Source organism: Mus musculus, chromosome 10, assembly GCF_000001635.26.
Source record: "Mus musculus strain C57BL/6J chromosome 10, GRCm38.p6 C57BL/6J".
Classification (NCBI taxonomy): Eukaryota; Metazoa; Chordata; class Mammalia; order Rodentia; family Muridae; genus Mus; species Mus musculus.
Window position 1 is genome coordinate 26,242,377 of NC_000076.6, and position 22,734 is coordinate 26,265,110.

At 40.4% G+C, this 22,734-nt stretch overlaps 1 protein-coding gene across 10 annotated transcripts in view; it reads left to right on the plus strand.

The window, feature by feature from the left end:
* Samd3 (sterile alpha motif domain containing 3) overlaps positions 1-22,734 on the plus strand; it is a 43,301-nt gene that overhangs the window by 12,761 nt on the left and 7,806 nt on the right. For 7 of the 10 annotated variants that reach the window (XM_006512742.3, XM_006512745.3, XM_006512746.4 and 4 more), the window contains 4 exons: positions 2,105-2,290; positions 3,168-3,252; positions 9,373-9,540; positions 21,406-21,606. In XM_006512742.3, the coding sequence (XP_006512805.1) occupies positions 2,105-2,290; positions 3,168-3,252; positions 9,373-9,540; positions 21,406-21,606 (640 nt within the window). Of the gene's footprint in view, positions 1-2,104; positions 2,291-3,167; positions 3,253-9,372; positions 9,541-16,748; positions 18,431-21,405; positions 21,607-22,734 lie in introns of those variants that run through there. The other 3 variants (XM_030245094.1, NM_001013766.2, XM_006512743.3) reach the window with 3 other exon arrangements.

The following is a 22,734-nucleotide window of genomic DNA, read 5'->3' on the forward strand; positions in this document are numbered from 1 at the left end:
GAATATATTTGTTAGGGTTTGAAAGTCCTCTTTCTTGCATAATAGTCATTTTCTCTAGTGTTTGTTTGCATTGCTTAGGTTATATTCAGACCAAAAATGTGTTGCTTGAATGGAAAGAAAGGAAAAATTTTGGTGTCTTTGATTTGCTTAATCTGTCTAATTGAAACATGAGGGACTATTATCTTCAGTGGATCCTGTCTGAGTCATGCTGCATTCTGAATTTTTTAAAGAATTAATTTATTTATTCTGTATATGTATATGTATGTGTATGTGTATATGTATATGTATGTGTATATATATATATATATATATATATATACTGTAGCTGTCTTCAGACACACCAAAGGCCATCAGATTCCGTTACAGATGGTTGTGAGCCACCATGTGGTTGCTGGGAATTGAACTCGGGACTTCTGGAACAGCAGTCAGTACTCAAATGCTGAGCCATCTTTTCAGCCTCACATGTCTGAATATTTGACAGAATAATTTCATGCCTTATAGTCCCTACCATAATGAGGACAAGGGGACAAGAAACAGAAAAAAAATAGGTGCTAAAAAAAGAAAAATTGTACTAAGTTCTATTTGATACCATTGGCATACTGAAGCTCTCTGTTGATGGAATGAAGTGAGCAAAGGTGACAGCAAGACTAGAAGGCCACTGAGAGTTTGTGACTGGGTTTGTCACTAAAAATTTACTGGAGAAAGCCGTTGGTGTGGAGCTGTACTGAAGACTCCTATATCACCGGCCTTCTAAGACTGTGGGGACAGCATAAAGACTAGTCCTCAACACTTATCTGCACACCCTCTACCCCTGTTTATGTATGTAAGAGACAAGGAGTCTGGCCATGGAAGAATTGAGATCATGGGAAGAGAGAGGGGCGGTATAGGGCAGCTGGCATACGTGTTGGCAGAGTGGGTGAATGTAATGAGAGAGGAGCTTACTGAGAAATAATTTGAGCTGAAGTAGAAATTTATGTCTCAGAGTTGCTTGTTGCTATATTGAGTCCAGTATGAAATTTTTGGTATGCCTAGTGTAGTCAGAACATTTTTCTCCATGGGTACAGAGAATGCCAAAGGGAGGATATGCGCCAGAGATTACCATAAAAAGAGACAAAAAGGCCTTCTGCTTCCCCAGTTCCCACCTTCTATGCACATGCATTCTGATAAAGCATGGCTTATGGTACTAAAGGAAGCATGGCTTCAGCTGTGCCCAGAGAACTGACCTACGGAGACTCATGTAGGCATGTCTCTCTTGCCCTGTACTCTGCTGGCCACTGTCGCTCACCTGCAGCTCATTTAATCCTGTTAGTGAGCTAGGTTGACAGCCCCCAACTGCCTTTGATTAGTGGTAGCTTCTAAATGCTATGCTAGAGCCTTCTTCGCATTTGCATATCTAAGGACCAACCTCTGATTTAAGGTTTCAGTGTGGGTCTGAAGCTCAATTTTATAAACCATCTTATTGATGCTTAGCTCATATGGCCTAAGATCCACAAATTTCAAGGGTACAGCCAGTTAATCTTAGTAAATGTATGTTTAGCAGATTTTAATCAGCATTATCACATTCCACGTGGTTGCCTGCAGCCTGCCACAGCAGATAACTGACAAAACATTATAGTGTCTGTCCCTTTGCGTAGTATCTTCCTATGACTGGAGTAAAAACATTTAACCTTATTTTAGTGTAGAGACCAGCTTCCCCATACTGAAATAGCCAAGGACCAACCGAATCAGGTGATCTTGTATTTTGCTACAAATAGCAGCAGAGTAGATAAGATTTTTCTTAACTGGGAACTAAAACTAATGCATTTGGCTTCTCTTGCTCGGCAGAATTGCAGTTTACATTTTCTGTCTGTTAAGTATTCCTTTTGATTTCTAGATAAGCATCACAACTTGGCTCTTCAAGATATATGGAGTAATATTCTCCAACATTATGCTTAATTTTAAAGCCTATGTGATTATGGCATTTCTTCTAGGATGAGAAGTATTTATATGGTCTATTTAGGTGTTAGGGAAGTGGTTTATAGCCTAGATTTTCAGAGCATAGGGAAATAATATATTACATATAGATTTGAAACAAAATTTTACTCTTTGTGTTTTTATTCTACAGAAGAAATGTAAAACATGTTCTAGCAAGGCATAAAGCATTACAGTGGACTAAGTCCTACATCTTACCGGAGTTTCCCTATGATGTCAAGTGCATGTTGGTGGAGCAGAAGCGCCCCGACCACAGCATGCGGATAAGGATCATTGAGTTTCTCCAGGCAGATATGACTAAGTACCTGGAAGGCTCGCTGTGAGTAACAGTGAGGACATGCTGAGTGGAGGAGGGAGCTGTGCACAGCGAACAGTAGAATTTGTTAGGAACCAAGTTCTCTTGGCTTATGGGGAAATAGCAAATAGAAGTTCAATATGTGCAGATTTAGGAGACAGACTGGGGTTATTATCTCAGTTGGTTAAATATTTGCTGCATAGTACCAAAACCCATATAAAAATTTAGGCATGACTGCACATGCTTGTAACTATTGCTATAGGCTTGAAGGGCCAGCCAATCTTATCTAACATGACCCAGGTCCCAATGAGAGACCCTGTCTCAACAGCAAGGTGGACACACATGAGAACAATGTTAACTTAAGGCCTCCAGATCTGCACACAGAAACACATACACACACGGAGAAAGAGCACATACTAACACACATACATACACCACACACACGTACATATGCATTTACCCTACACACAAAAATGAGGAGAGGGAACATACACTAACACATACACACCACACACACACACACACACACACACACACACACACTACAGACATACATGGGAGAGGGAATGCACATTAACGCATACATACACACAACACACTAACATACACATACATATATACACGTATACTCTCCCCACACACACAGGGAGAGAGAACACACACTAACACAAAACACATACACATACACACACATACACATACATACACACACATATGCACACTCCTTGCACGCACGCACACACACACACATACACACACACACACACACACACACAGACACACACGGACACACACACGGATACCATAGTAAGAGAAAGTTTAGAAACCTGTGTGTGCTTTAGATTCACCTTAACTGGGGGCTGCTGGAAATGAATTCTCTCTTATCTGTTGTGGTAAACAGGTACCCCACCACCCAGCAGTACAACGACGTGGTCAATGCTCTGCTGCAGGCCCACCCTTTCCTGGATGAGGACGGCTGTGGCTTTGTAAGTGACTATGGGCCCACCACACTGTTCATCGCAATCCATTTGAGATTGGAGCTTTGCATTTTCCACTCTGGCTCTAATATCTTCATTTTCTTAATTTTTCTTTTAACTTTAAGATTATATTTATATCATTGATTCCCTTCCTCCCTCCAACCCTTTTCATATGCTCCTTGCACTCTCAGATTCGTGGCCTCATTTTTATTGTTTTACATGCATATTCATATGTGAATATATATTCCTAAATACAACTGCTCAGTCTGTATGATACTGCCATGCATATGTTTTCAGGGCTGTCCACTTCGTATTGAAAAACCAGCTACTGCTCTCTTTCCCGGCAAAGACTATTTCTCCCACTCTCAGAATTTCTTAGTTGCTTGTAGTTCTTTGTGTAGAATTGAATTTGTGTTCTCACTTGCTCTCTCTCGCTGTGTGTGTGTGTGTGCCTGTGTCTGTTTGTGTGTGTATATATATATATATAATGTATCTCTCTGCCTGTGCATCTATCTCTCTCTCTTAGCTTCCATATCTTTCATTTCTTTGTCTTAGTTCTCTCTTACCTTCAGCTGTGAGTCACCATCTTTCTGCCCCTCTCCTAAAGCCATCTGGGAGGTCCTATGTGACTGAAAGTGCCCAGCAGGAGAACATAGCTACATCAGAGAAGTGGATGATGGAGGGAGTGTTTCTTGCTTACTGATCTAATCAAAGGGAAGTTGTCTGGAAGCCCTTGAAGGGCTTTGCGGTCTTGTCCTCATCCTCCCTCTTTAACTCTGCTGTCTGGATTAGGTAGACTCTAAGGAAGCTCCACAAAACAGTTCCATGGAGTTTACCCTTCAGGAGCCTCAGAGATTCTGAGGTAAATGATGTGAAGATAGATCCTGCCACCAAAGCTTTCGAAAGATTCCAGAGCTCTAAGGAGAACAAGGGTTGAGGACTGCTGCTCTAGCATGCTTAGAAACTGGGCATACAAACAGACATATTAGCATTTGGCAGGCTGAAGCAGGAGGACCAGGAGTTTGAAGGCAGCCTGCTGCTGTGTCAAGCAAAACAAGAGGGGAATCTTCATGTCATCATTGTACAAAGGAAACATGCCTAACATTATTGAACTGTACACCTAAAAAGTCCTTTAAAATTGTAACAAAGAGTTGAATGTTCATCACAAGAAAAGTATGATATAAGAAACAACCATGAGAAACTGGAGGTATGTGGAGCTGAAGATATATTGCTACACCTGTGTCTGTCCTTATATAAATCCACTTTGGTGAACATGGTTAACATGATAGAGTCGGTATCTTACTGTCTTAAGTACACATAGGCAAGGAGTTTTTTTCTCACGCCCCCCCCCCCCGCCATCATTCTCTCCTTTTTCTCTTCTTCCCTTTTCCCTTTCTCTCTATCATTGTCCCATTTTCAGGTAAAGGCTTAATATATATGAACCAAGTCAGAAGATTCTGAATGACAGAAGGCCTTAAAAAGTCTCATTTTCCCCTCCAAACTCAGAAAAGATGTGGCATCCCATATCTGTAAATAATAGCGAGTCAAGACTAGAATTCAGTCACGCTTGCTCACAAAGGATGCCATCATTTTAAAAAAATTGCGATTCTGCATGTACGATGTGCTATAAACTGACTCAATTTTTCTCTTACTAAAATCAAAATAGTGTAACCAAGCGACAACAAAAAGTCTAGGATTCTGACATCTCCAGTCATGGCATTGTACGTAATACTGACCCTCTGTGCTTCTTCTACATCAAGATACAATATAATGTCCATCTGATCAGTGATGTGGTGTACAGAATTTTAGGCATGTCTCTATCTCTGTAAATCCCACATCCTTAGCTTCAGTCTCTGACACTGCACTATGTGGTTAGGCGCAGGGTGATGCATTTGTAGTGAATGTGAACAGATTGCTTTCATGTCACTGGTCCCCAAGCAAGACAGGTTTTACCTAGCACACTGTTTCATATATCCCAGGGGGCACAGAGATACTTGAAAATAAAGGGGAGTATTCCTAATGAGTCTTACACATATAAGCAAATAAATAGCTATATTTTTAAATTCTATTCTGTTTCTCTTCCTCTCTCTTCCTCTGTCTCTCTTCTTCTGTCTCTCCCTGTCTTTGTTTGTCTCTCTGTCTCTCTCTGTGCACTCCCACCCCCACCTCCTGCCTCTCCGTAATTCAGGTCACCAGGCTTAGCTGCTAAGTGCCTCCACTTGCTCAGCCATATTTCCTGCCATTCAATTACATTTTGAACTTCAAATCTATGGTTATTGAAGTGAGATACCTACGAAGTAAGGACTAATGCCCTGTGGGCTCCCATGGGCACCCGTGGGCATCTAATCTACATATGTTCCCATATATTATGCAAAAATAATATAAGACATGGAAAATAGTTTAGCAGCTTGCGGCCTCATTTGCACACTTAAAGATATACATGGAGAAGGTTGGTGCATGTATAGGTCTTTACCCAAACTCTCACCACATCTCTATATGAAGTTATGTTCATGCTAATTCCATGATGTAGAAAATGCCCAAGGGGGCTGGAGAGATAGCTCAGAGATTAAGAGCACTGACTGCTATTCCAGAGGTCCTGAGTTCAATTCCCAGCAACCACATGGTGGCTCACAACTATCTGTAATGGGATCCAATGCCCTCTTCTGGTGTGTCTGAAGACAGCAACAGTGTACTCATATAGATAAATTTAATTAAAAATTAAAAAAGAAAAAGAAAAAAAGAAAATGCCCAGAAACACTGAGAGAGCTGCCATTGGTGTGTGTGTGTGTGTGTGTGTGTGTGTGTGTGTGTGTGTGCGCGCGTTATGATTCTATGTGTGCATTTATGTGCAATGCATGTGTGTATGGTGTGTGTGTGTTATGGGTGTACATGTTCATGTATGTGCACATGCATTTGTGCGTGGTGTGTATGGGTGTGTATGTAAAAGGGAATGAAGATGAAAAAGTAGAAGAGAGCAAGTACTTGGTTACTTTTAGGGCTGATTTTTATTTTAAACTGTCGAGATTTTTCAGATTTATACAGTGATTTCTGGTAGGTATTCAAGACCAAGATTTCTCTTCCCGAGGTTACATTTGGTGCTAGATAATTCCTAGTTCTCTGTGGTGTGGATCCTCATGAGCACCATGGGACCGTGAGTGGGACCCTTGGCGCCCACTGGGTGAGTGTAACTCCTGTCCACTCTAGTTATATCACGTGTCTTCAAATATCATGAGATTCAGGGAGGAGAAGGGAGGAGCACTCTCAGGCTGCCATTCCAGGTCCATTAGCTTATAAGATTTTGTGGTATTTATCTTCTTCCTGCATGTTGTTTGTGGTACATGACTGTTTAGAAACAAGTTACCCTAAACATCTTTTTGCTGTTATTGTTGCTTTGGGGGTTAATTTCACCATACTGAGAACTGAACGCAGAGCCTCATACATTGTAAGCAAGCTCACTACCACAGAGCCATACCTCCCAGTCTTTAGCAAAGGCCTTTACATGGCAGTTTCCTGTATAGCAAAAATATTATTATTTTTATGCCCATGAAAATTAATAATAGTTGCATAGTGTCCCATACAATCGGTATTTTGCATTGCATTTGGTTCTTCTGTTTCTGGATCTTTCTCTCTTCCTTCCTTCCCTTTCTCTCTTTCTTTCTTTCTTTCTTTCTAACTTAATCTCTTTGTCATTTTCTGTTTTCTCTGGAGGCGAAAAGGTTTTTACTTTTTGGTCAAGTTGTTGTTTTTGGTTTTTTTCCCCCTGCATCATGTAAAGTGATGTGCACACTTCACTTATCTGATGTTTCTCAATGATTATATTTGGGTTTGCAACACAAAGTATGTACCTGCCAGACGCTGCAAATTATGTCACGTCATAAAGAGCGGGTGATTTCAGACTGATTAAGAAAGCCGAGTCTGTGTAGGACTTCTCCCATCCTTAGCTGGTGACTATGGGAATGGGGGATGGCTGTGCTCCAGCACAATTGTTTTCTACTGAATCCACCTACTCATACTGTTATGTGATAGCTCACAGGGCAGGGCACAGAGCAGGTACTCTATTCACTCCCATGGATGAGCATGCAGAATTGGTTCACTTGTGTGTTCCGTTTCATGACATCCTAGCAGGTGATGGCTATGTGTGCAGCAGAGCTCCTGTCCCTTCTGAATTATAGGAAACACAAACAAATCGATCTGAACTGGTTCATGTCAGGACTGGGAAAAACCACAAACCATCTACTGGTTTTATGCTGTTATAAGACAGCAATAGCAGAACATCCCAGCCTGGGGGAGATGACAGAGCATCTCTGAGTCATACCATGCCCAGGAGCTTAATCTAGGCACAAAGCAGCTCCAGACTGGGCCTGTGGACCGCCTCCATAGGACTGGACAGATGCCAGGATGATTTAGGAATAACACTTTGTAAGCATCTTTCACAAGTAGCTAGTCCCAAGATTCATGCTCTCTCTTTCCCCTCCCCACCTTCTCTGGTTTTCCAAGACAGGGTTTCTCTGTGTAGCACTGGCTGTCCTGGAACTGGCTCTGTAGACCAGGCTGGCCTACAACTCAGAGATCTGCCTGCCTCTGCCTCTCAAGGGCTGGGATTATAGGTATGATCTGCTACCGCCACCCAACATCATAAAAAACACAGTTTAGGAGTGGTGTGTGTGTGTGCGTGCGTGCGTGTGTGTGTGTGTGTGTGTGTGTGTGTGAACTCAGTAAAATGCTTGCCACGTAAGCCTGAGCACTCCAGTCTGATAGTCATCACCCACATAAATAGCATGATGATGCATGCATGCTTACGATCCTAGTGCTGAGAAAGCAGGGACAAACAGATCCCTGAAGCAGCCCAGCCTAGTCATTAAGCCCCAGGCCAGTGAGAGATCAACATAGGTGGTTCCATAAAAAACGAAATCCATAGTTGACCTCTGGCTTTTATATACACATACACACATATGATGCACCTACACACACACACACACACACACACACTCAGACACACACAAACATGCATAAACACACATACACACATGCATGCACACACAGGCATGCACACACATTTGTCAGGAAAGATCATGCTGCTCCATTTGGTAGCTGAAGAACCTAGGCCGAAGAGGCTACTTATTACAAAGTATTTCGTTAGTGCACAGTAGCTTCAGTGCTGGGATCCGAATCTTCCTGACCTAGGCTACAGGGGTTTCTTTTTTTTTTTTTTTCCATTTTTTATTAGGTATTTAGCTCATTTACATTTCCAATGCTATCCCAAAAGTCTCCCATACCCACCCACCCCCCCTACCCTACCCACCCACTCCCCCTTTTTGGCCCTGGTGTTCCCCTGTACTGGGGCATATAAAGTTTGCAAGTCCAATGGGCCTCTCTTTCCAGTGATGGCCGACTAGGCCATCTTTTGATACATATGCAGCTAGAGACAAGAGCTCCGGGGTACTGGTTAGTTCATAATGTTGATCCACCTATAGGGTTGCAGATCCCTTTAGCTCCTTGGATACTTTCTCTAGCTCCTCCATTGGGGGCCCTGTGATCCATCCATTAGCTGATTGTGAGCATCCACTTCTGTGTTTGCTAGGCCCCGGCATAGTCTCACAAGAGACAGCTACATCTGGGTCCTTTCGATAAAATCTTGCTAGTGTATGCAATGGTGTCAGCGTTTGGATGCTGATTATGGGATGGATCCCTGGATATGGCAGTCTCTAGATGGTCCATCCTTTCATCTCAGCTCCAAACTTTGTCTTGCTACAGGGGTTTCTAAAGATCAAGGACTGTGAGACTTGAGCCATGAAACCAGCAATGGCAGCAAGTAAATGCCACACCTTTTCTAATGTTTTCTAGAAGGTTCCGTATGCTCACAAGAAGATAACGGACACTTGTTGGCTTGGGTTTTGTTTGTTGTTTGTTGTTTGTTTTTGTGGTGTTCAGTTTCGTGACTCTAATTGAGGGACTTTAATTTGAACACAAACTTGTTATCAGGATAAGTCTAAGGATTGATTCATTGCTTCTATTATAATATGATGAGAGTAATTTCAACCCTAAGGGTCTCATACAAAAATCATATTGTTCTACAGGACTATGCAAAGCTCTATAAGACTGACTGGCCTGCTTTATTATTTTATACAGTTTTTATGGAAACGAGCCCTCAAAGATCGCTTTAAATATATTCGAAGACCCATAGAAGATGATGAACAAGTAATGAGGAATAAGTGTAAATTTGGACACCGAAGAGGCCAGACAAGGAAGTCTCTTGCTGACATACAATCGAATGAAATTAAAATTGTGCAGATCAAAGTAAGCCTGAATTTTAAACACTCTGACAACTTTGGCTGATTAATGGCATGACAATAAATTGTAGCATGATAGCAAAGCAAGATACCCTTTTAAAGTTATTAATAAAATCAATGATTTGCATGGCTGACATAATGTTTCTTAAAGGGTGCCAGTAATCATTTGGATACCAGGATGTTAGTATACATTTCATGACTATGCTCTTCACAGCCTTCAAAGAAACTGGAAAAACCTCTTACAACTCTGGTTTCTTGAAATGTCTCTCTTCTTCTCATTCTACACTGCACTTACAATTCTCTTTTCCTCTTAGTTTTTGGAATGTCTCAGGAGATCAAACCTACTTCAAATCCTTATCTAGCTAAAGATGACCTTGAACTCCTGATCCTCCTGTGTTTGCTTCCAAAGTATTGGGATTACAGACCTGCACCATCACAGCCTCTTACACCTCGTCTTGTGATGTTCACATCACTACGGAAAGTTATAATCTTAATATTAAATTAGTCTCTGATATTCAGTCCCAGAGATTGAACCCAGAGTCTTGTGCGTGCTAGGCAAACGTTCTTCTACTGAACTGTGCTCCTACACCTAGAACCAGTTTAATGCTCCCGTTAGGTAGTCTTCTATCCTAAGTTTCTGGAGAGGCAGTTATCCATAAGCTTGGGTACAGAGCTCTACATTAGCTTCCTTCACCTGCTGGTTCAGAAGGCTTCCAACCCCATGCTGTGAGTAGCTTTAAGCTGAGGACCAGGCAAAGCCTAAAACTCCTTCTCCACCAAGGAGAGGCCATGTGAGTCTTAACAAGTGTTCTTTAACTACTCAGAGCCCCAGATGGCCTCAGAAAAACATTTTCTGTTTAAATTGCTAATTGCTAAATGTAATAGACTGAACTCTTAAGAACACTGTACAGATTATTAAATGTCGAAGATGAATCTTTTGCCCTCCCAATTACATTTTCACTTTAATCTACAGGAATATTATAAATCCTAATTTTTCACACATTAATATTTAGAATGTACGTGATGTAAACACTCTATTTTCATCTGGTATGTTTGTCTATTATCAATAGAGAAAACTATTTGATCAGATCAGCTTTAATAGTATTTTTCTGGGAGCTCCAGCTCAAGGACATATGCTCAACATGTTTTGTAAACCATTCATTGCAGTGTCGTGCAACATGTAAAGTTCCAGACGGTTATTGGTTAAATATTTTATTAAAACTGTAAATGAGACTTTTGTGTGCTAAGTCAGTTAAGATACTATTAATTATACATCTTCTTTGACAACATGACAAGAAGGGTACCCTAAATTCAGGTAGGAAGATTTTTTTTTTGAAATTTTCCTTGTACAATTACAGATATACACTAAAAACATAGTAGCTATAGAAGCACACCCCTGTAAGCACACACTTAGGAGGCTCAAGCAGGAGGACAGAGTGTTCAAGCTTAGCCTAAGCTGTAGAATGAGACATTGACCTTTGAAAAAGGATAGAAAATGAATTAAAATTATGATAAGATAGTTATATGCTTTTAAGAAATTGTGCACATAGTCTTAAAATGTCTCTAGAAAAGAACAATATTGCATTATTGCTGTGTGACACTATTCCTGGGGAGATTTCACCCCTGACAAGACACTGGTGACAGACTATCAGCGTCTAACTTGGAAAGCCAGTGAGTGTTACTGGACTTATTTACAGGAATATGGTTGAGGGTCACTTACAAGAACAGAAATGACTCAAAGACAGCTGCATTACCAAAGCCCACCACCTCAGCATGGGTGACAATTCACCAAAGCTGGGAGTCTAGAGCTTATTGCACAACTTGTGGGCTCCTCTTTGAGGTTGGATGGTATTCTTTTCAGGTGAGTTGGATAGTCTGAGCCTCCTCTTTGCAGCTCAGCTCGACTGAGAGCTTTCTTAGCATGTCAACTGATCTCTGCTTCTCCCAGATAGGTAGGCATATCTGAGTATTTCTCTGGGTCATCTTTACCCTTGAGGAGGGAGGGGCCTAGTGAATCTTACCAGTTTCAGGGACTTCCTGAACTATTATGAATTGCTTATTTTCTATCTTAAAGAACTTCCCTGCAATATAAGATGTTTCACTTCTCATTATGACATCCTGTTGTTTCCCTTCCCTGTAAACATTCTGTTTCAAGCATTTCACCTCCACTTTAACATCATATATACTAAAATTTTCCCCCAAGATGAAAGGTTTTAATCTCACAGGCACTGCTGGATAAGAATTGTGCATACATTTATTTCCTCCCTCAAAATACAGATTTTTGCAACACTGAAAGTTAAGTTCTTTCCTAAGTTAATTAAAAATAAATAAATTCAGTTCCATTCCATGTTTCCTGTGGTTCATATCACACAGAAACACTTTGGAACTAATAACTGATAAAGTTGAATAAATAGCAATTGTCCCCTGAGTTGAAATTCATGTCTCCTGCAGTCCAAGGTCACGCTGAGAGGCACAACTCTCTGTTGATGTCTTCCTTCAGTTCATAGAACATCTTTGAGTCCTCTTTGTACATTGTCACTTGTCCAAACACCTGAGAACTGTTTGGAGCTACAGTGTGTGTGTGTGGGGGGGGGGGGGTGGTGGATCCCTCTAAGGCCTACACAGAGGCATTGATTTAAAAAGAAAAGAACAGGGAATTGAACTTTTCAGGGCTAGGCTTTGTTTTGTAATTAAACAGAGATTTTTTTTTACTTTCCTGCTGTCTAAACTAAAAGGAGATTGCTTATGTCTAAGTAATGACATCTTTCCTGGTGAGGAAATCCCACTGGAATTATTTACATATCTCCCCTTCTCAAATGGAGCTGTAAATTGCTGTTTTCTTAAACTCTGGGGCCTCTCTGTATGATTTTGTGGTCTATTTAAGGAATGAAACACAAAATACGTGTATTTATATATATTTTTTTCTGGCTCCAGCGGTGATAAAAACTGTATGAATATGATTGTAGAAGTTGGCAGAACCTCGATACACTGGATTTATGTCATAGATTTTAGTACCTCGTACTGATTGCCTAAATTACTTTCAATCACCACTTTGACCTTCTGATAGCTCTCTTAAGGTCTGAACAACAAAGATGTTTGGTCTTTGATATTGTTGGGTAATTCTTATATTTTAAATGTTCCTTGGCTGGTACAATATGTTGACATTATAGAAAAAAAAATCTATCTTATATGCTGTAGAGATGCAAAATGTTGGAGTAGGGAAGAGGCAGGAGGCCACTCACGTGGTCTAAGACAGAGAAAGAGGGATTGGTCCCTTAGAGGAAGGGAGGCAGGAGGAGAGAATTGGTGTGATTTGATTTGTTTTCTGCAGTTACTTCTTTCTTTGATGATAGGGCACAAGAATGGAAGGTATCTCAAGCAACAAATGTGGGATTCTTAGTCCTTTCACATGAACGTCCACAATCCATAACTCATAATCTATAATCACCTATGTGGCTCTGGGCAGGAACCTCTTGTTCCTAGTCCTCACCTTCTCTAGTTTCATAGTTTAGCTTTGCACAACTATGCTGTTTAGCTATAGTGCCCAAAGCAAGTGCAGCGCTAGTGTCCTACCTGTGCATCTGTGGACTTGGGTGCCTCTGACACTCCACTAAGAACATGCCCACCGTACTTGAAGGCTAGCTCACTTGCCAGAATTCTCGGCTCCATTTCCAGACCACTCCCTCAAGAAGCTGAGTGTTTTTCCATCTTTCAAAATGTCTTTCCAACCTCCAGATCTCATGAGGCTGCTTGCCCAGTCTTGTATCGACGCAGGAGCTATGCCACCACTTACTAAACACTTGACTTTTGGTGTCAAAAGAAATAAGATGAAACAGGAGATAGCCTGAGAAGAGGGTAGTGGTAGCCTGCTGTGAGTCTTGAAATGCATCTAGATAATCCAGAATCGGGTAAATCTATAGTTCCATGCATTGGAAACTATGCTTCCTATCCTTTTTAAATTAATTATTGGTGTCCATGTATGATGTGTGTGATCATGTGCATTGCTGTGGTGCATGTGTGGAGGTCAGGGGAGAACTTTGTGAAGTCAGATCTCTCTTTCCATCTTTGTGGTGATAATGGGGAGACGTCTGAGACCACTGGGCTTGGACAGTATACACTTCTGACACATTGTTCTTTTTTTTCTATTGCTCCTGAAAACTTAAAACAAACACACAAACTCCTTTTTAGCTAGCAGACTCTCAAATCATGATCAGGTGGCAGAATCGTGCCCAGGCCGAGCAGCTCCGGGGACTCCAGGCTTTGGCCTTGCTTCTCTGTAACTTTTCCGTCCCTCTGTCATCCTCCTGGAGTGATGGAAACGTTCCTGAGGGGCTGGCTGGTTCTGCTGTCTGTGTCTTGTTCTGTAGCCAGTGAGGGAGATCTGTGAGGAGCACAGGCTGGAATAGAGCTGCTTTAAAAGTGTGAAAGAGAATATTTCACTGCCTAAACACATGCGCTTTTCATTTCCCTTCCTAAGGCATTTGTAATGGACATTTTTCCAGTGTCTGAAACATGGAAGAACTGAAGTGAACTTGTGTCCCATTGGGATGTAAATGTTCTGTCAACTATCATGGTAGTTTATTGAGGGAGAGGAACTTGAGAATTTGAACCTTATTTTTAACTTACAGGATAGTGACATCAGAATTCAATAAATGCTTTTAGTTGTGCCCTCATATCTCAAAGCTTTCCAGGTTTTTGCTAATAAATAAGAAAATTAACTAATTACCACTTGCTAAGTTACCAACACTATATTTACCATTTAGCTCTCTCTCCAAAGCACTTTTCTATTTTTTTAGTATGTACACGCTTCCTGAGTTTAAAGCTGGGGAGTGATGTTTCGTGTTTCTTGGTTTGGCCCAGAATTAAAGTAGCTTGTGAGTTGTGCCCAAGTCTGTCTGGGGATCCTTGCAGTGCCCCTGTGGCTGTTTCTTGGGGCGTGGCTATTTGTTTCATGCTGCAGCTGACACATGGTGATTAATTGCATAAATACTCGTTATTTTTACATCCTTTCCACAGATGTTCCTCTCTTGGTTCAAAACCAAGCTAGACAGCAGAAAATGAAGAAAAATGATGACAGTTATCTGTATTCCAAGTAGACTGCAATGATTGCCATCTCGGGCAGCTAATTTACTAATGCTGGAAAGTTTTACAAGTCAGCTGAATGCTTGGAAGCATTGAGTAAAGCTGTACAGGGCAAACTGCTTGCTGACTACTTGAGGCTCAGGCCTACGTGCTAAACCCAAAGGCTGATCAGAGTCAATAGTGAAAGCATCATTCCCAAATTCTACTTAGGAACAATACAGTTCAAGACACATACTACTGGAATTTGGTTTAAACAAACCCCCCAGCTTCCAAAGTGGCACCCTCCAATAGAAATACAACATGAATCACATGGGTAATATCTAGTTTTCTAGGAGCCTCATATAAAAAGGCAAAAAGAAGCATGAAATTGACATCAGTAGCTTTTGTTTTGTTTTATTTTTTTTTTTGTTTTTTTTGTTTTTTTTTTTTTTTTTGAGACAGGGTTTCTCTGTGTTACCCTGGCTGCCCTGGAACCCACTCTGTAGACCAGGCTGGCCTCAAACTCAGAAATCCCCCTGCCTCTGCCTCCCAAGTGCTGGGATTAGAGGAGTGGGCCACCACTGCCCAGCTGATGACAGTACCTTTACTGAACCAGTTGGAAATGCCATGTCAACATTTCTATGTGTAATCATTATAAAATCAATGATATAGTCTTCATTCTGTTCTTGCTTTTGAAATCTAGTATTACCAGCACAACCTTCAAATTAACGACCCATGCTTAAGCTGATCAAAAGCCACACGTGCCTAGTGCCTAACATGTTGGGTCCCTCAAGTCTATTTAACCTTGGAAAAACAATAGAGAAAAAGGTGACACTAAATAGATGATGCCATAGCAGCAGACTTTATTTTACACAGAGCCATTGAAGTAGTTTTGATAATATATCTAAAAGAGAATGAAAATTTTAAAATAAGATGTTTAAAGGTTCTTTTTTTTTTGACCATGAAAAGATGGCTTTATTCCATGAAAATATTCTCAACAGAGAACACTATTGGAAACAAGGCTTTTTTACCATTAAGATATCAATATGTGGACAAAGAGTAGAAATTACTGTGAAATTGAGATTTCTTTTAGATAGCTCATGAGTTCAAAGTTTAAGTATGGTTTAAGAATGACTTAAAAACTGTGCAAGTTCAAGCGTCTTCAAATGTTGTAACCCATATACAGATTGCACTACTCCACGTGAAAGTACTTACCTACTCTGGAAGCAAGTGCCAGCTATAGGAAAACACACAGTAACTTGAAAAGAACGTTCTTTACCAGAAAGCTTTGGATTTGCTCTCTGTAATTATTAGCCAGGAAAACATAAGCACTTCAGTCTTTGTACAGAAGACAAACACAGCCAGATCACATTTCCTTCTTATCCGCTAACTTCTGGAATGAAAATAGCACGACTTTTAAAAACTACTTCATGTCTGTCAGTATAGAATAATGTCACATTATATAAATAATCCTGTAGCAACGCTTAATATTTAAAACTGTATAGTTTACTAGCCTCAAAGGTAATATACTATATGTCAGCTACATAACAGTGATGCACTTGATCTTATCAAGGCTTTAATGTTTACCTAATTGTCATTCAAAATTGTATGTGTTTTGCCCGCTTGATCATCTGTATACCACATGCATGCCTGGTACCCTTGGAAACCAGAAGAGGTCATTGGATAACTTGGCATCAAAGTTGCTCAGGGTTGTGAGCTACTCTATTGGTGCTTGAAATCGAATTTAGGTCCTCTGAAAGACCAACCCTTGACCTTTAAGCCATTTCTCCAGCCTCAATTTTGTTCTTGATGCTGGATCTCAGGAAGCTCAGTTTAGCCTTGAATTCACTATGTAGCCAAAGATGAGTTTCAATTTCCATTCTCCTGCTTCTATGTTCCTAGTGCTGGGGTGACAGATATGTGCCACCACACTTGGCTTATAACAAGACACTGTCTTTGCAGAATCATGTAGACTGTAGAGTTTAAAACAAGATTATGTTTAGTAAAACCCATCTTGAGTTTATTCACCTCTGAGAAAGAGAAAAGGTTTAATTATAGTTTTTTAACCACTCTGTGTTTTCCCTTTTCAGAAGCAGGTTTAGTTGTCTGTTGACATCTAATTTATACATGTTTATCTTCTCATTTCTGTCTCAGCCATCAGCCTAGACGTCAGTCAGCTAGCACTGAGCTCTGAGGTTCCAGCTGAATCTCCAGGGGTTGGAGAGGCCACTCCACAAGTATCAGTGCAGCAAGGAAAGATCTGCTCTGCCTGAATCTAGCAGGAGTTCACTTTCTGGCTAATTCATCATGATTCCCTTGAGGCCACTGTACTGTATTGTCATTTCCTGTTTCCCTGCACAGGACTGGTGTCTTTAGCCTTTATTCCTCCTTCCTGTCCCCTCCACTCTGTTCTCGTGAGGACATATTCTTTTCATATTCTTTACGAAAGACAACTCAGCTGCAGTTCTGTAAGAAACAGACGGGCCTCATCCCTGAGTCTCCCCTGCCCAGTGTTCACTGATAGAAAATGAGATCAGGGGACAAGAGAAGCAGGTCTACACTAGAAGAAGCATCCAGAGAATCTGGTCATCTTGGTGTTTGAGAAGTCTCTTCGTCCTAAGGAGACGGACCTGGACCAACCAGTTTCTAAGTTCCTTTGAACTCGGAAAATGCAAAGGTCATTAATAATACATCTAATATCAGATAAATCATTCAAAAGGCAAGAATATTGAGAACTTAAAACTCCGATGCACTGTGACATGTACACAATCTACGAGACAAAATAGACACCAAGGTTGGCATGTAGCTTACCACTGGATCACTGCTGGTGCCACTGTATGGACCTGAGATTTCCTTCCCCCAACCTCAGTGCTCACCTTGCCAACATCATGGTGTCTGGAAGTAACCATGCCTTGGAATTTTATGTTATCATTTACCAGGTTTTTAAGACAGTGATTTTTTTTGTCACCTATGCATAAAATGAATCTACTGTTTCATGTGGCTTATTTTTGAGATATGAAGTCATGAGATGATTGAATTGGATAACTTCCTTTCCTCACTTGCTGTGACGTCTGTCTTTGGGATCCAATCAGGCTCTTCTTTCTTTCTTTCACCACAGGTTTAGTAATCTAATGTGACAGGAAACCCCACAGCTGCTCGCCTATCCACCGCCATCTGATGTGTGTCTGTTTTGACTTCTAGGACATGCTGCTTTGGCCCACACGCAGGAGCTTTTGGCAAAGACTTTTGCATAGGGCAGAACTGCTGGTTTATAGATTATACAAGTACACAACTTTTCATGGCAGAGTTAAATTGTTTTCATAAATGATTGTAGATATTTGACTCCCTAAGCAAGACTTATTATTGGATGTCTTTCATATTCAAACTTGAAAATAAATTGTTTAATTAGTCCTGATTTTCATTATAATTATTTACAAATTGAGTATATCTTCATATATTTATGAATGAATTGAGTATATCTTCATATATTTATAAAAGGTTTGCATTTACTTCTCCTTGAAATTTTTGTTCACGTCTTTGACCATTTTTCTGTGAGCTTTTTTATTTGCAAGAATCATAACTGTATATATTTTTATGAGTATTTCACTTATATGAGTTTTATCAATTATATCAATTGTCAGTATCTCCTTTCAGTCAGTGCTTTTTCCTTTAAACTTCTTTCTGTTTGTGTTTTGACAGACACAGTTGTCATTTAATGCAATTATGGTTATCAGTCTTCTCTCTTTGATCTAATGCCTTCAGAAAATCTTTTTCCACTTTGAACTGATAAAATTATTCATCAATTTCCTTTAATTAAAAAAAAGTTTTGCCTTTAACATGAAAGTTCTCAAACCACAAAGGACTCTTTCTTTTTAAGCAAAATAATGTCTTATATGTTTGTGAAACAGCCCTTCTCCTCTTCCTGGAGCCGGTGGCACACCTTTGTTGCTCCTAGTTCTGGTCTGAAAGTGTGTTGTACTCTGATACTCTGGCCATCTACTCCTGATACAATAGCTGCATTCTTTGACTATATGGCTGAGAAACATCTGGATACCTTCCACTTGTTGTAGTTCATCAAGAGACCCTCACTTACAAAGACCACAGAGATCGCCATCATTGCAAACTGCAAGAGGTTTTTATTATTCCAACATGTTGGGAGCCCCCATCTCAGCACACAGGCCAGAGGAGAGACCCAGAACAAAGAAAGAGCACCCCTTTTATATCTTTGTAAGGGGCAGATTTAGGCAACAGGGTCTTCTGAAATAAGCTTCTCTCTAGCTCCAGATAGTTTATATATTAGCAGGTATGTTGTTGAATCTATAACTCTTTTTGAAAAAAAAAAAAAAGACTTCTTACAAGCTGAATCTTTTAACTGTAAATGACCAACCCATACATTTATTTATAAAGTTTTCTTCATGCACATCCTGCATGTCTTTTTATAGATTTACATCACATTAAAGGCAATTTATAATTATTTTTTGAAATAGTAAAAATATTTTCTAGCTGAGTAAGATGGCACATACCTGTAATGCTATTACTTAACAGGCTTGGGTAGGAGGACTGTAGAGTTGGGGGCCAGCCTGGGCTACATGGTAAAACTCTTTGATGGAGTTGGTGCCCTTTTCCACTGTGTGGATTCTGAGATGGATCTCAGATTGTTTGTTGGCAGGTGTCTTTACCCACTAAGCCATCTCTCTGTCACCTCTTTCTCTTTCCTTGTTCTCAGTAGACAGCAAAATGAGAATATAATACAGCATGTTTGACACATCTAGGGTTTTAAAGAGCATCCATTTTTAAAACTTCACCATTCAAAAATGATGTTAGCTTGAGATCTTTTTGTTCAATAAATATAATTTTAAATTTAACCTTTTATTTTGATTAATTTTTTCTGTAAATCATAGATGCTTATGGAACTATATGAGATGCTTTTCAACATTATTTGAAATGATCCTGTTTTTCATTTCAAACTGCCTCATACACTATGCAAAGTTTATGTATATTTGGACAGGCCAAGTAAATTATGGAGCTTTTAGTACATTACATTTTTATCTTATGTCTCAAACTTTTCCACAATACTGCCTCCCAAATTAGGTTTCAGCAAAATAACATGTGAAATGTTCCATAGAAATCAATCACGTTTCTCTTCAGTTTCCTACTTCCTTTGCAATGTCAAACAGAGTGTGCTTCCAGGGATAAGCCCCAGTTAGTGTCCCTGGTTCCTGGTATTTCAACCTCCTTTGTCATTGTGATCTGAATTCCCCTTTCCCACACTGTTTTTTTATATTCGAGGGTCACATCAGAAAGACATTGTGGCATGGCTAGAGGTATTCGATCTCTCTCTCTCTCTCTCTCTCTCTCTCTCTCTCTCTCTCTCTGAATTCATATAAATTTAGAGCATCCAACTTCAAATGTTAAGTATAATTGAGAACTAAAATCCATTTTTTTTGTGGAATGATTTTTATCTTCTAATGAAATTAAGGTGGGAGAAGTTTTATTCTAAGCTATTGTGATAAATTTCTCTAGGAACTGACTCAATCTATGTCTGGCTGGTTCTACTGAGCTCAAAGACATAGGGATGGACATGGCGTCTCCCTAATATTTGTGATGATTTGATGTCACAGGCCACTAGCTCTTTGATATGGTTTTGGTCAATTACAGGTACCATCTGTAATCCTGGTGAGCTAGCCTGTTGGTTAGTTTTCATTCATATATCCTCAACTGAGTTCCTCAAAATGAAATTGATAGAAAGTTTTCCTTCTTGCTTCCTCAAAGCTCTCTTATAAGTTTTTACCAAGGGTATGTGAGATTTTCTCTAACTACTCCAACCCACCCAGCACATAGTGCTCAGGACTGGCACAGAGATGATTTCTCACACATAAAAAAGTTGTTGGTTTGCATTTTTTGGTGGCCTTGAGTTGTTCAGCATCTAGAAAAAGTCACTTTAAAAAAAGACAGAGCTGGGTAGATTTCTCAGTGACTGAAGTGGTTATAGCACAAACATGGGCTTGACTTCAGTCTTCAGCATTCCTGTTGATATGGTGACATGAGCTGTAATCCAAGGTAAAGGAAGGTAAAGACAAGAGGACTCCAGGGCCTTTCTGTCAGTCAGTCAAGCCAGCTGGTAAGCTGCAGGTTCAGTGAAGTGTGTGTGTGTGTGTGTGTGTGTGTCAATCTCTGACTTTCATACTCATATGCATATACATGTACCCTACACACACACATACACACATGAGAGAGAATATATGCATAAAAAAAACCAAAATTAAAGTCATTTCTTGCCATCTAAGAATTAAACGCATAGAAATAACACTCTGATAAATTGCAAATTTTCAGGGGAATCTGACTCTATGTAACCAGGTAAATAGGAATTAATGTAACTCTTTAAAATTTGTCAAGACCACAGATTAGGAGGCTGGAAAGATGACTTATAAGCTAACAGCACTTGCTGCTATTGCCAAGACCCTGGGTTCAGTTCCAGCATCCATGTTGAATAGCTCACACCTGCCTGGACCACATAGCATATATACAGATTTATAGGCACACACACATACCCACAAATAAAAATAAATACATTTTTTAAAAATATATAGATTAGAATTACATTGTACGTAATTCTATAATTTGCTTTCATAAATAACTGCCCCTTGGCTAACCATGTTCAAGGACAAGTGAAACTACATATGCATGGCAAGACCCAATTAGGTATATATCAAGAAGAGGGCTATTCAACCTCACGGAGAGCCAGGTTTTCATGAAGTTTTCAACTGCCCTGAAATGTGAGAGCCACTGACACTTTGAAAATCTTTGGCAGGAAGAATCTGCTCATTTAGACTCGGAGGTGGATGAACACATCAGCTGGTTCCAGCAAGAGTATATGAAAACAGAAAGGGACTGGAGAGAAGTTGACAAGAGGATGAGCCAGACTTTGGAAATAAGAAGAAAGATGATTGGCGGCCAAACACCTCTCAAGGACATTCTTAAGATGTTTCCTTTCCTGAAGTGCCCTTACCAGGTAAGTGACTCACCTAGAAAACTGTCTATTCTTGGGAACAAATTCATTCCCCTCCTGACCCTCCACCCCACCCACCCCACCCACCCCACCCCACTCCACCTCCTTTTCCTCTAAAGTAGTGACCACTCAGCCCAGCAAGACAGTGCACTTGAGTCTCAGTAGGGTGTGAGCCCGACAGTTGAGTCAGAACTGCAGAAAGTCCCTTCAAGAGAGCCAGCACTGCTGTCTTTAGGAGTTCCCTGTACAGCACACTATGGGGGGAGGGGCATGAGGTGTCTCTAGTTTAGGGTTTTTTTCCTCACATGAATAATTCCATGTTGTATTCATTTAGACAGTGTCTTAGTCAGGGTTTCTATTCCTGCACAGAACATCATGACCAAGAAGCAAGTTGGGGAGGAAAGGGTTTATTCAGCTTACACTTCCCACACTGGTATTGATCACCAAAGGAAGTCAAGACTGGAACTCACACATGACAGGAAGCAGGAGCTGATGCAGAGGCCATGGAGGGATGTTTCTTACTGAATTGCTTCTCCTGGCTTGCTCAGCCTGCCCTCTTACAGAACTCAAGACTTCTAGCCCAGGGATGGTTCCACCCACAAGGGTCCTTTCCCCTTTCCCCTTGATCACTGAGAAAATGCCTTACAGCCGGTTCTCATGGAGAAACTTCCTCAACTGAAGCTCCTTTCTCTGTGATAACTCCAGCTGTGTCAAGTTGACACAAAACCAGCCAGTACAGACAGTTAAGACAGTATGCTCAGAATTCTTCCCAAGTAATATTTTTCTATTTCTTTTGTAACATCAAATCATTTCTTAAAGTGTCTTGGTTAAGATTTCTAATTCTATGAAACATCATAGCCTAAAGCCACTTGGGGAAAAAGGGGTTTATTTGGAGTGCACTGTAATATCATAGCTCATCATCTGGAGTATGGAAACTAGAGACAGGAACTGAAGTAGAAGCCATGGATTGGCTTGCTCAGTTTGCTTTCTTATAAAGCACAGAACCACCTTCCCAGGGGTGGCACTGCGCATGGTGAGCTGGGCCTTCCCACACATATCATCAATCAAGAAGCTGCCCTCTGCTGGCTTGCCTTACGGGCCATTCTGAGAGAGGGATTTTCTCAGTTGAGT